The 15283-nt window shown below is 30.3% G+C and overlaps 1 protein-coding gene across 28 annotated transcripts in view; it reads right to left on the bottom strand.

Annotated features, from left to right (window-relative positions):
- The window catches only part of LOC148612394 (voltage-dependent calcium channel type A subunit alpha-1-like), a 136787-nt gene that overhangs the window by 12921 nt on the left and 108583 nt on the right, over positions 1-15283 (bottom strand). For 17 of the 28 annotated variants that reach the window (XR_015924380.1, XM_088593820.1, XM_088593801.1 and 14 more), the window contains 13 exons: positions 14410-14544; positions 12192-12281; positions 11020-11037; positions 10464-10475; positions 8085-8207; positions 7451-7516; positions 7111-7202; positions 5711-5861; positions 5167-5294; positions 4620-4822; positions 4226-4330; positions 3595-3704; positions 1306-1323 (listed from right to left, as the gene is read on the bottom strand). Coding sequence is in view for 27 of the 28 variants with exons in the window: in XM_088593820.1 (XP_088449946.1) it covers positions 1306-1323; positions 3595-3704; positions 4226-4330; positions 4620-4822; positions 5167-5294; positions 5711-5861; positions 7111-7202; positions 7451-7516; positions 8085-8207; positions 10464-10475; positions 11020-11037; positions 12192-12281; positions 14410-14544 (1251 nt within the window). In the remaining variant the exon portion in view is untranslated. The remainder of the gene's footprint in view (positions 1-1305; positions 1324-3594; positions 3705-4225; positions 4331-4619; positions 4823-5166; positions 5295-5710; positions 5862-7110; positions 7203-7450; positions 7517-8084; positions 8208-10463; positions 10476-11019; positions 11038-12191; positions 12282-14409; positions 14545-15283) is intronic. The other 11 variants (XM_088593823.1, XM_088593807.1, XM_088593824.1 and 8 more) reach the window with 7 other exon arrangements.

The following is a 15283-nucleotide window of genomic DNA, read 5'->3' as shown; positions in this document are numbered from 1 at the left end:
ATGTGTTTCTAGTAATATGATGTTCAGGGGTTCATTCCATATCTTAGTGAGCAAATAGTAATTTGTGAATACATTAAAACATACATTCAAATGTGAAAATATATTGGCATGATATGACAGTTATTGAAAAACCAAATAACTTGTGATAAAGTATAAAAAAAATCTAAAAATAATTTCAATAAATATTTTGTAGGATTGTTGAAAATATAACAAAGTATTTATAATTCCAATTTATTCTACAATTACCTTGTAACTATGTAGATGATCAGTCTAACCTTATAATGACCCCATGTTAGTGGAGTTAATGTATATAGCAAATATCTATTTAATATAGATGCCTTTCCAAGAAATTGTGCATCCAAACCACCATTAGTAAATCTACTACAAAGTTATGTTTCTGTGAAGAAGATCAATTTTATGGTTAAACTATAAATATTCAGAAGTTATCTATAATGAAATGAGATTTTATATTTACAATATCGAAGCAGTATTAAAGCAAAGAAGCTACACAGACAGTTTTAAATAACCCTGACAGTTATCTGATATATCAACATAGGGTAATATTAACTTGTAATTTAGTAACTAAGAAATACAAATATATATCTTCTTGTTACTAAGAAAAATTGTTATCTGCATCTAGAAAACAAAAACAGAGTGCAATTCTTTCTCTTTCATTTTCCTAAATATGAAGAAAGTGCAAAATTTCAGTTCTGAGGCTTAAACTAAGTGTTGTATCATTTAAAAAGATGATTTGTGCTTGAATATCTTACAGCTCATAAATGCATGTATAGCATCATGCAAAGGGTACAGAAGCATGCATAAAGTTATATGAAAAAAAAATGAATGATGAAAAATGTAAAAATGTAAAAATGTATAAAAAGTGCACAAGGAATATCAATAGTTGTTCTAACATATAACTGTTCTGATTTTTGTCTAAAAAAATAAACTCCAACAGTAATTCTGGTACTTTTCAATCCACAAAGTATAATTAAAGAAAAATTCTGCAAACATTCCATAATGTTACTATGACATTTGTGTGTTACAGAGATTAACTGAGCTATATTTTATACTTGTTATTTAACCCCTATCTAAATTGGTCCCTTCATGGACTTCCTTGTGCTAATTAGTATTTGTGTCACAAGTGCATTAATATCTATAGTATAAATAGCAAATGTACTGCCAAGTGCAGAAATGTTTAAAAAAATTAGTAAAAAGAGGCTAGCATTCAGTATCACAATATTTGGGGTCAAGGTCATCATCGCCTTTGTAACCAATGTTGACAACTCCATGATGACCATAACTAACCTCTTCCTTATTTTCCTCCTGCAAATAGAAGGTCAAGGTAACGATTGTTTAATCCTTAGTCCTACTAATCCTAGTTTTATACTGTATTTTCCAAACAAAATTTCAACACTGTAATTACTGATATAGAGAAAGAAAAAAACATTATTTCAATTTTTTTCTGCAGACAAATACTTGAGTATCAGAAATGATTCTTTGTATGATTAAGTACAGACTGACTCAAATGGTAAAGATCCTTTTTTTATAAGAAAAACTTATATTTAAAACACACTAGTATAAATGACAAACTGAGGAAATGACCTTGATTTTGAACAGAAGAAGTAAGGGTTATGGAAAAAGATAAGAAAGATGCAGATTTGCAAAGTTTTATGCACAGACAATTGGACAGATTAGGTTTCAAATTCCATACCAATCTAAATAAATAATAATTGTTCAGATAAGGTTTCAAATTCCATACCAATCTAAATGAAAATTACCCATCTTTTGTTATATTAACATACTGTCACATTGAGATAATTTTGGTTGCTTTAAGGGCCATAATTCAAACAAAAATCAGCGAAGTGGAACAAAACCTAAACTTGACCTGTTACTCCTCAGGGTAGACTTACATACCAAAAATCAGTTCAATATCGGCAAGCATTTAGAAAAAAAGTCTGGAAAACTTAAATTTTGGTATATTTTTCAAAGTTCAAGGGCCATAATGGACAAAAATGAGCGAAGCAGGACAAAACCTAAACTTGATCTGTAACTCATCAGGATAGACTCAGATACCAAAAGTCAGTTCAACATCTGCACGCATTTAGAAAAAAAGTGTGAAAAACTTCAATTTTTTCCTGGACTGACAGACAGATGAACTGACGGAGTGCAAATCTAAAGTCCCCTTAGGCTAAAAAAAAAACCACATAAATGTGAGCCAACAATTAATGTTCAATTGTAAAGGTCACCAATCATGAAATGCAAAACATCTTATTAAACTTGTTAAACAACATTCAAAATATTTAAAGCCAATCTTGAAGTACAAAATAGAAAAAGCCCAGACAAGATTTGTTATATATGATGGGTCTGACCAATCACTTTTGATGTTTGGCCATAATTAATTTATCAAAGATCATCTTAACATTACTTGTCAGCATGAACACTACTTACCATTACAGACTCATAACCTGTCACCAAATAATTGTCAACATTACCAATGTTAAAGATTTCCCTAAGGTTTGACATATCATTTCCAACTCCAGAAAATATCTCATTACAAGTTTGAATACAGAAAAAAAAATATTTTCGAAAACTTGTAAGCACCCCAATCAGCTTTCCTCACTTCTTATTAAATACAATACTATAAAAATATAAAACAAATAAGATCAATGTTCTAATTTGTTTTCACCTACTTCATATCTTGTTTGATGGATAAATTAAGAATGAGTCATGTAGAAACAAATACCCCTGCCTACATTAGCACCAACACCTTCAAGATATCCATGGTGTAAACAGTCATTAAGTAATAAATAAAGGGAAATAACAAAATTACCAAACAAATAGGCAACTCTAGGCACTAATATAAGAATGGAAGTTAAAATAACAATTGGCAATATCAAGGCAAAATTGGTAAACAGGAAACAACAACAATGGTCTTGACGCAGTAAGATCAGGACAGATAAGCATTTAAGGCACCTATAACCCATCATGTTGAAACTGCAGGTTGAAGTTGTATATTGAATTTCAAATTGTTGTCATGAAGGATTCATAATTGTTGGCAGTAAAACATTTAACTCAAAGACAAATGTTGGCTAAATATACTGTTAACATGTGACAGAATCAAAAGTTTTAAACAGGATACAACTGTTCAAGCTGAAGCTAAAAAGGTAATTTCCTATTAATTCCATGAAGGATTCTCAGGTTTTAGCTGATGCCAGATGTCTAATGTAAGGGCAAATATCAGGACTGTTATTACCTAGCAAAATAATAACTATCATAATGATTTAATGATCTCATGAGGAAAGATATTTTAGTTGTCTTTGTTCTGATGTAAAACTAAAAATAATTATATCCACTTATAATGTTATAATTTTGAACTTCTACATGACCATATCTTTAGCATCCAGGGAAATAACAACATAAAACAAGGAGACTTTGACAGGCTTGCTCTACTGCTTTCAACAGCATCATTCAAACATTAAATATTCCAACTTAGACATGCCAACTCAACTACAGTACATCAACTTCTCCAGGCTATCGTGAATGAATGTAAGAGGCAATACCAGGAATACAAATTCTCTCAGTCACTTGACTTACCATTCTATGATTGCCTCCCTTTGACTGGCTGGCTTTGTAGGCCTTCCAATTCTCTGCTATGATCAAGCCAGCATAAATTTTTCCCACCGTCAAATTTAATGAGTTCAGCTCTATTGAATAAAATATGAACATGAATAACTTAGTGAACACATGCTTTACAGTGGTAAGTGTGATTTAAGATTCCAGAAATGGTAGAAGCTTTCAATGATTTTTGATAAATAAATGTTATACTGTGGAAGTACTATTGTTCTTGGGGTACCAATTTTCATGTTTTCGTGGGAAGGCTAACCCTTGAAATTTGGTGCCAAATGAAAAGGAAAGTATAGTAAATGTATACTGAAAACCTCAAAACCATAAATTCAAGAATCCACAAACTTGTGTTACATCCCTAATCCACAAAAATTGGTATACACGAATTAAAGAACTTTTACAGTAACAAAATTTAGGATACTGTATCAGCTGAAATGCATTTTTTATTTCGTAATCCTCTCCTAAATTTTGGGGCTTGAAGACTGTAAGATTTTATTCAAAGGACTTAACATCATAATTAACAAATAAACTTAAGGTAATTACTTCAAAGCACATCATTTTTCTCGTCTTTTTCTCCCTAAGAATTATAATAAGAACATACCAGAATTAGGTGGCACTAACAGATCCAGACATTTCCTAGCCTGTGCTGGCCACACTTTTTTAATTACTTCTCTCATTTCTCCATCTTTTTTATCCATTTCATCAGCTGAAAAAAAAATTTAATGAAATAGTATAATACACAAATTAGACATTATCTATTTACTACATTACTGTACCTCATGTACAAATGTTGATTATTGGTAAAATACATTCAAACAGGGGACACCTAACTTGAAATGAGGAATCAGAAGAAAAACATTGAAATTTTTAAATATTACCATGGCAAATAATAATACTATACAGCTTGTTTTAGACTTTGTCATTTCTTATAACAACACTTAGTTAGCCCCTAGTAATTCTAGAACTATAAATCTATCTTTAAAAAATCAACAAACCAGCAGACATTTTGATTCCAAGAGATTCTCTAATTAATGAAAACAATGTTGATGTGAAATGTACAGTTCCATCAGGATACACTGGCATATTCATTCTAATTAACTTTCTGTATGCTAGGCGTGTGGGACACTTTTTACCAAAACCAACTGGAGGTTCCATATTCCTTAACATGTCATACATATCTGTGTAATGTATTCGTCCACTAAAATAAAAATATATCAATAAGTAAATATATAAAAAAAATGTAAACACAGAACAAGTTACTATCTATATATTTTCCCAACAGACCCTTTCGTGCTAATTTACTGAGCAGGCTCAGTTGGTATTACGAGATGATTTTGTTATACACTGACAACAAATAATACATTTCTTTAATGATTCAGTACATAAAATGTAAGAAAAGTTCAGTACTAAAATAAAATTGATTGACTTTATAACTAGTCCCTAAAATGATATGACATTAATTTGTAAGCCGGTTATGTAAGGAATGTGATAGTCTCTAAATCTTTCATCTCTTATAGGTATAGACATATGCAATATCCTTACGTAGCACCAGGATCATAATCTGCCCACACTCGGGTATACTCGTCAAGATGATGTGGACCCAGTATAGAACTGTCTCTTGTCAAGTAGTCAAAGTTATCCATGATAACAGCAACAAACAGATTCAACATCTGATAATGAAAAAATCATACACTTTAATATTACACACAAGACAGAAATCATACATTTATTACATATGACATCATAGAAAATACATTTGATCTTCCTAATACATATATTCTAAACACAGGCAAAAGCAAATAATAACCTTTTAAAAAACTTAAAAAATTCATTTTCAATCAAATGTTTTTAAAATCATAAATGTTTGTTTTGCTTCCCATCTATATCTAAATGTTAAACTATTTTATCAAAACATTTTGAATGACAATCATAAACTTTCATTATTGTAACAGTAAAGAAACTTTTTTTTGAATTGGAAGCAACACTCATTGTATCTATAGAAATAGATATTTATAGGCATTATAAACAGTTAAAAGTATTCTTTTTCAAATAATGACATTTGTGATTTAAAACTATTTATACTTACAAGAAAAGAGCAAAAAAATATAAATGACACAAAATAAGGATAGGCAACATCTAGTCCACATGTCCTATCATCCATTCCTGACTCAGGATCACAGGCTTGTCCTCCAAGACATGATAACATTATCTGTTGCCAAGCTTCACCTGTAGCACATCTACATTAATATAAAGTTATAATTAATCAACTCATGTAGTAATTTTTAACTTCCTATTTACGGAAGAACAAATTTAAATACCATCTACACCATTATAAAACCATTAATACAAACAACCAGCAGTACTGTATTTGAGGGTTTTATTATTTACTCTTTGCAAATGGTTACATTAAACAATTATGATATCATGATATTGCTGATTCAGGAAACATTGACACACATTTTATATCTCATTGTGGTCAAGAACTATTAGTATGCATAAATCAAAAATGTCGAAAATTATATTTTAACAAAAATAAAACCAAAGTGTGTCATACACTGAAGCATACAATCTGAATTAATTCAGTCATTCAAAGAACTTTCTTATAAGAAAGTGAGTATGATGAAAATGTCTAGAAAAGTGTTAATTGATCATATGTTTGAAGTTAAAGGCCCATAAGTAAAAAAAAAAAAAGCCAATTTAATGAGAGCAAACACATTATCAGTAACCTTACATGCAAATTATTATCTTGATATCTGCAAGTTTTGCAGATTTTTTTAAGTGTGATTTTCATTAAGTTAACTTCAATATCTGTAATCACTGAAGCATGACCAAAATGTAAATTTGATCTGAAACCAGACAAAACACACTCATGTACCAAAATTTATCTGCAGGCTGTATGGAGGAAGTCCAGAAACTTAATACTTTAACTGTATTAATTTTTGTGGTGTACTAATTTTCACTATTTTCATGGTTGACATAAAGCCATGAAAAACAGTACCTGCAAAATGGCCTTTAAGACCATATAGTACTAATAATTCTTTTTGAAAAGACAAAAATTGATAGCCCCGAATATGTTCATTTGACAGAACCTGTGAAAAAATTAATACGTTCACAGTATATGTGCAATTAAGGGATCCAAGATTAAAATAGTAATAAAAAAGAACACAATCAAGGGATGAAGACTAGACGAAGGAAATAGACACACACAACATAGAACATGAAATAACCAAAATAAAACAACATAGAAACAAAAGTAAATGTGCAACAAAGACCCCACTAAAATTGGGAGTATGGTCAAAGTGCACAGTGAGGTAAGTGAACTCTGCTTTTCTAGAAACACCAAGTTAATTGATCATTAAATGTCACATCAAGAATAGATGAAAGAGGAAAGCTATGACATGTGAAGTTGTGATACAGATACACCATAACCATCCACAGGTTCAACCTATAGTCCCTTTCAGCAAATAAAGACAATTTATAACTTACCTAAAAAGCAACATTAAAGCTTGGAAAAAATGCCTGAAGTTATTGTGACGATTTATTGATGTATGAGAATCTAGTTTGATGTTTCCAAACACCTGAAAAAAAATCATAGTAACAATAATATCTGTTGACTTCATGTAAAAGCAGGAAGATTTAAAAATGACATAAAATCAATTTTATCAGAACCACTTTTTCCAAAAGATCATTACTAAAATGCTGTAATGATTTATGTTGATTTTCAAAATAGAAAAAAAATACAAATAGTAATATTTACTCATCAAATCTTGAACTGATTTCCATGCAGTTATACACAAATGACTACAGCTGTGATTTATTTACTTACTTGCATTCCAATAATAGCATAGATGAAGAACAGCATGAGAATCAACAAGCATACATATGGTAAGGCCTGAAAACAGATGACATAAAGAAAAATATGCATTACTGTAAAACAGAAACATTTATCAGCAGAATTAAATCATTTATGCCAAACTTAAATAATTTCTTGGTTCTCAAACCTCCTTTTCCTTCTATAAAAATGTATCATCTAGCTATGAATGAAGTAAAAAGCACCATCATGTTCTAGCCAAATAGGGGCAATATATCAGTGATAAAAATGCCCCAAACCTTTATTTACTCTTAGGAAAAAAACCAAATGCCATGAGAACCTATACATTACTTTGAAGGCCTTAGACAAAAATATGTTGGCTGTCTCCATATACAATGTTTCAAAAAATAATTGAAAAAAAATTGACTTCATTTGATGTTATAAAGCATACACTGATATCAGAGTAAGGTAAATATCACCTGTTCTAATGTAATGAACATTCAAAAATCATATTACATATTCATATAAAAAAATGACAAATGCAAGATTAAATAAATTTAAGAATAGTCCTGTTGCACTATTTACATATATAATTGTTGTATGGTATACATTTTCCAAGTATGTCTTTTAATGTAATTTAAAAATGTACCTTAAATGACTGGAGAAATGTCCATAGTAATAGCCGAACTGTGTACCCCTGCCGCAGTAGTTTAATTAATCTTGCTGCTCGGAATAGCCGGAAGACACCAATGTTAAAGAATGCATAGCTATCCTGCAAAACAAAGCAATTGAGTATGAAAGCCATGGAGACATTTGCAAAAACAAAAACATTACATAATTTTTCATTAAAAAAAAAAAAAGCTTGTAGATTGCAATTAATTTTTTTTTTATTTTGACATACACCTTAGTTTATTTCTGAAAGGCATTATACATTTACTGACTTCTGATCCAGTATCAGTTTTACCAATTAAGGAATCGATTTTTCAAAGAATAAAATTTCCTTGGCCATTGCCAGCCTTTTTTAAACAGTAAAACTTCATAACATGGAAATGTAAAATTTGACATTTATACAAATCAGAAGGGAGGTTACTTCAATAGATATGAACACTTCACCAAAGTTTCATAAAAGTTAGTGAAAGTGTTTTTGAGTAATTGTGCAGAAACTTGAAAATCTCCCCTTTTTAAAGTATAAAAATTCATAACATGGGAACGAAAGATCAGAAATTTATAAAATTATCAAAAGGGAGCTTACGTCAGTAGATATGAACAATTCACCAAAGTTTCATGAAAGTTGGTGAAAGTGTTTTTGAGTCCTTGTACAAAGTGTGGACGACAGACAGCATCGACCACATTAATACAACGGCTGGTAAAAGGAGCTATAGAGTTTTAGATTTTTTCTGTGATCATTTTTTTACAATTGCATTGATCTCCGTGTTATGGAATTCATAGGTTGTCATGTTATGTAGTACTTTTATTTTTTTTCATATGCTCTATGACAGGTTCAGCTTCTCAAATGACAACTAAAAAAGGGAGACAAAATCAGTGATCTCTGTTGTCTTTATCATTTCATACTTAAAGAGCAACTGCAGCAATAACACATGCATCTATACATCTGACATCAGTCAAATTGTCTCTCCTCTGAAGATCCATGCAATGTACTAGTCTTATTTGAGTTCTAAAGAATTTCAAATTATTCCTTTAAAATGAATAAATCATAATAAATGAGTAATTTTACTGTGATTTTGTAATATAACAGTATTAGTTTTTTTGATTTTTGTAACATTCAGGAAAATCATATATTGTGAGTTTATGTAACATTTCCATCCATATGCTTCCAAATTAAAAAGAAAAAAAAACACAATAAATTCACGATCTACAATACATAAATGAGAATTGACATTTAGTTAAATACTGTACTTTTACATCCTATCAAAATAAGACCAGTACAACCAGTGTACAGTTGTACATGTATATATTTTGTATGCGTGTATATTTAGAAAAATGTGATGTGAGAATTAAAACAACTTCCCATCAGGTCCAGCTTATTTTGATGTATGCATTACTTAGTATATGATTAAAATGACCAGTAATTCATCATATACACAGGACTGAAGTCAACAGACAAATGAACATTAGTTGGTGCTACAGAAATTGATAGTTTCCAGCTCACACTGAATGTCAAATTTGGATGTGATACATGTTTTTTTAAAGTGACAAGAATATACAATAAACCTTCCTACAAAGTTCTAAAAATGTCCAATGTAAGCAGATTTATGTGCATCTTTATTGTTACAAAAGACCATTTTTATAGTGTAACTCTGGAAATCTGAACACTCATTGATTAAAAAAAAATGGATTTTTGCTACAAATATAAAAAAATACCAGTAATAGACAAAAGCTATAATTGGAGCTGCCATTATCCTGATGGAAAACTGTATAACTAGTTTTTATGTATGTGTGTGTAACATATATAAGTGATACATTAAACTCGCTCAAGTGTTAGTAATCCTAATGTTAGTTAAGCTAAAATCACTACATTCTAGCAAAGAAGACACTTGGAACAAAGGGAAAAGGAAGTTGGAAAAGGGCATGTGGAAAACTAGTTCATCTGAGGAGGAGGGAGAATACAATAAACTGTTTATCTGAAACAAAGAATGCATTTACAGACATTTAAGGTTAGTTTCCAGGAAATTATTTCGTTCCTTAACATGGTTATATAAGTATCTATAATAAACTTTCAGGAATATGTCGGAGGTAATTCTTGTAAAACAGCCAGAAAAAATGTACTATGTTGATGCATCCACCAGGGCGTGTTAATAAAAAGACAACAGATACCTAGTGATCAGTACTTCCTTGTACATAGTGAACTAGAGAGGAAAAGTTTCATTTTAAAATGAAATGTGACACTACATTTTAGTCCATGCCAAAAACAAATCAAAAGAAAGAAGAGAAAAATGAGAAATGAAAATCTCCCAATGCAGCAGCTACTAAAAATAAAACAAGCTGACCAAAATTTGTGATACTTTACCTCATCACCTATCTAAATAAAGAAAATTAAGTTTTAGTTGGTCCCCAGCCAAGCCAAATTACTTGGTGCAAATAAATTGAAAAAAAAACATGCAAATTTCACACTAAGAGTGTAGCTTCTATTTCAAGGGAAATGATCAAAAAGCTTTCCAAAATCATCAAAGCATTGAATTCATTAAAAATTAAGGGAAACATAATGCCTTTAATACCTACAAAAATAAATGAAAGGCTTCAACTAATAAAGGGGTTATTCCCCTTATGCACTATGTAAGCTATTCATCATACAATGACTAATTAATTTATGTTAATTAAGCACCAAAAAGATACTGATGTTTTAGTAATAGTTCATTCCAGCATGATGTCAACCAAAAAATGAGTTAAAGCTGATTTCTAAAGAGAAATGTCATTCAAGCTAACTCCTAACCATGAGTGCTTCAAACAATGCTATCTCTATACTAAAATGAGTGGTCTGGGACCTATATTTGTGGAGTACTATCTTGTGAGTTTTCAATGGCTACAAAGCATTCCCCAAAAGTCAATATGTGATAATACCTTACCTCACCCTCCGCCCTCATCTGAATCAAATCAAATTAAAACATTCAATACACTTATAGTATTATTTAATCTTAAAATCAGGCAAAAGGCAATTCAAAAGATATATAAATGTTCATGATTAACAACGCAGCCTTAAAGCATTCATTTTGAAGCATGCAATGTTTGCTGTAAGGATACAATAGTCAAATAATTATTTTTTCTGTTTAGATATTCAATACTGTTACTCTCTACATATGTTCTACCACTTATGTTTTAAACGTTGATGAATTCTGCCTTCATGCCTGATTTTGTTCATTTCAAATTCATAAAATAATCTTTTGCTTTGATTAAGGGTACTATTTTTATGAATAAATAATAACATAAATAATGTATTGAAATAACACATTTAAAAAAATTATCTAAAAATATATGTAAATGTAATAGGCATTTCATCAGCTACAAAAGGTTTCATTGTGATGAAGCAATATATCTGTTAATACAGGGAAATATCTGTTTTTAGTTATTGTATTTAAAGGGAAGAAAAAAAGTCACAAAACAGTAGTACTGTATTTGTGTAAGAATATAAATAACAGGTCTCCTAAACACCCCCAGTCCCCTGATGTACTCATGATATGAAACATGCCATTTGTGACATTGTTAAGGTGGGGATTGTTATTGAGATTTTCAAAATAAATATTCAGTGATGCTTCATTGACCCCTAACAGTTTGTTACTTATACATGAAAATAATCAATAATCAAGTAAACTTGTTTAAATCTATTCAGCGGTTTCTAAATTATCACTGGGTCAAAGTTTCCAGTCAATTAAAAGGAGATGAAGATGAAAATAAGGAAAATAGAAAAAGGAAAAAACATTAAGTCTCACAATTAAAAAAAAGCAAAAACAAAGTATGAGGCTAGCAATACTGGACACAGATACAACTTGAAAATAGAACATGTACAACTGCCTTTCATAAAGACACACACTTTCTGTATAAGCCTAACAGTCAAGGACATCATTGTACAATAACTGCAGCATGTAGTCATTAACCTTAATTTTATTGAAAGAACTTACCCTTCATCATAACCAAGACTTTTGTATTGTACAAGCATCTATCAACAATAACAATAGGACATGCTAGGAAGAGGGGGACGAACAACGTTAAAAATCAGGTATCAGAGTCATTATAATCTTACCCTTATACTGATGCATGTGACTAATACATCCACAATACTACCAACTACTGTGATGAAGTCAAAAACATTCCAGGGATCTCGGAAATAATTCTACAAAGTCAAAAAAACATTTAGATTAATAAAAAAAGTTTGAACAAATATGACAAAAAATCTCAAAAATCATTCAAAAACATTTACATTATAACAAAGACAAAGGTAACTGAAGATAACAGTATGCCACAAAAGTCTCATAATCAAAATTCTTGTATCCTCTTAGTTTTATTGAAATATAAAAACCAAAAATGAATTGCAAAGCAGATGTAAACATTCTTTGTGTTGTTTGGTGCAAATTAAAAACATCAATGTTCTACCATGTCAGCTCATAGAAGATAATATTTCATTTGGAGGTTCATCCACCCTGTTCTAATCAGGAACTCATCTCAGACACCAAAATGGAATTTTATGAAACTTTCAAAGATTCTTCATCACACTTTATCACATGATGCCATTGTGTGCCTATTATTTTGGTTTTTTTTCCATCTGAATGACTTTAGGGGTTCTATAGAGTGGTATGGGGTATCATGAAGTGAGCTGTGTTCAGTTTTTCTAGTTTATAATATAATCATAATGATCTCCTCGGACAGAGTGTTATTGTTCAACGAGACATTAAGAATGATCCATAAAAGCACACTTTCTACACTTACAGAATTATCAAACATTTAAATTCATTTCTACATAGGATTTTTGACAGAGTATTTATGAACACTTCAACTTCAAGTATCAAAATACTGTAAATTGGTACTTCAAAGATAAATACTTCATTTAACACTGACAAATATCCTAGCTACTCCTGAATTGGTGAAAAATCAATCAACCAGTAGTGCTTTTTCAATCCAGAAGCACTATAAGTTTTAATACAAAAACTTAAAAAAAACAGTGCATCATTTCAAATCAATGTGTCATATTCAGTTGTTTATGTAGATAAGACAGTAAGAATACAGATTTCATACAAGATCGGTTAATCTTACAGAAGTAACACGGAAAGGAAGAAAATCATTATATATAAAACTTTAACTTTCTACATAGAATATTGATAGCACAATAAGATTCAGCCAAGCAGTGAAGAGGGTAAGCTATAAAACACTTGTTGAACATCAATAGTTGTAAAGCATGAACAGACTATCACATACTACTACTGGCAATATCTAGAACTTCTATCTACATGTGAAACAAAATGGAAAACATCTTCATTGTTTGAATGTAAGCACAAGCAGTGATTTCAAAAATACAAAAAAAGCACTATTCATGTCGGATACTTTGCACATGCCTAATAATGTATGTCTGCTGCTAAGAAATGTATATAAATCATAAACAAGTATTCATACAACAAATGAAATTTTCCATGCTTACTGAGAAATGAACAAGCAAGAATTACAAATCAAGTTCAATTTGAATCAAGTCCTGAAAATTTTTTTTATGTTATACAGAATACTAAGTTAAAATGTTTATAGAAGAAAACAAAAAGGAACATCTAGTTGGACAAAAAGGGCATTTAGCCTTATCATGGGGCAACTATAAAATGCACATAAAAAATCAAGAATTCTTCTGTTTATCTGAAAATCATAATAGGGGGTGATGAAAAAGGTGTTTTAACATTTGAACAGTATCTTTAGTGCTTAATAATTGTACAAAAGTTCATAATATTCTTTGATCTATTCTCAATTAATTTATCATCTGTAAACCATCATAAGATGGAAAGACAGATGGACAGACACCTGCCATTAAAAACAGTGTTATCACATAAAACGGTTTCATCTGTTAAGGCATAAGAGTCTACTGTCCTAACCAGATCTCCCCTAAACAATGTGTCAGGAAAAGGTTTATTAAAAGTATAGTTAAGATTTACAATCATATACATGAAATTGATATTTTAAAGGTACCTCTATAAAAATGAGTTTTAAGGTTTTAGTATGCTACAAAAATAAAGAGACATTCTTCTTTTGATAAAATAACTCCTTATGACAATAAAATAATGACTGAATTTCCAAAACTCTAAACTCCATTTGTTTGATGGATCTACCATAACAGAAGGTTAAAGTCCATATAAGAGGAAGGAAGCCAAGTCATGTAAGGAGAAACAAAAGACATCACAACATTCGTCAGGTAATAAGCTAAACCATGCATAACACTCTATGCAGGTAGGGTCGACAACATTAGCTCATATCTATTTTTAGCAAACCTTTATTCCAAAAGCTAAAAGCTTTAGGAAACATTCTATTGAGAACAATACAGTGAAGGTGACATTGACAATCATGAGAATGCGTTCTCGGTCTTGTTCCTCGTCATTACCCTGTGATTGCTTAGTAGGATTTCTCTGAAAATTTCAAGCAATTCAAAATAAAAAAAAAACTAAAAATAATATATTGTGTGTAAAGGGAGAACTTTAATATATGTAGTCTCCTTTACTCCAAGTGTGCACGGTTAAAACTTGTGAATAAATGCTCTACATATCAAATGATTTACAAGTGACAAAACAATCTCACTTTCTTTGAAAAAATGATACAAGAAAGTATTTTCTTCAAGCTATTATGATAAATGAACTATTTTATATGTATGAGAATACAACACTTTCACTACAAAATAGCAGGTAAGTATAAGGTAAGTCACTTATAAATCATTAGTCAAAACTTCATCACACTCACTGTTTCATTAGGAAATCACAGGAGCTTTTAAACTACAAAGGACTTCAGTATTTTCAATACTTTATAATAATTTTTAACCTCCAATGTGACTTAATCAATTATTTTGTGTACAGCAGGATGAACTTGTTCCAAAATTAAAACTTATATTTTTTTGTTATTGTCATCAAAGTGAAACTTGTCAGGCTATTAGTTATTATCAGTTAAAAGAACTTACTCCTAAAATGACAATAAATGACTGGTTTATAATACCAGCATAAATCTTATATAGTCAAGTAAGGATAGAAATCTAAATGGATAAAAATTTCAGATAATAATGATAAGTTTTACATAGACTGTATAATAATATTAGTACTCTAAATTCCTCCTGGGTCTTACTGAAACAAATATCTCCCCTGATTTCCTAATGACTCA

Source organism: Perna viridis, chromosome 7 (genome assembly GCF_037379345.1).
Source record: "Perna viridis isolate PV_CMFRI_1.1 ecotype Kerala chromosome 7, ASM3737934v1, whole genome shotgun sequence".
Classification (NCBI taxonomy): Eukaryota; Metazoa; Mollusca; class Bivalvia; order Mytilida; family Mytilidae; genus Perna; species Perna viridis.
This window is presented reverse-complemented; position numbering and strand designations above follow the sequence as displayed.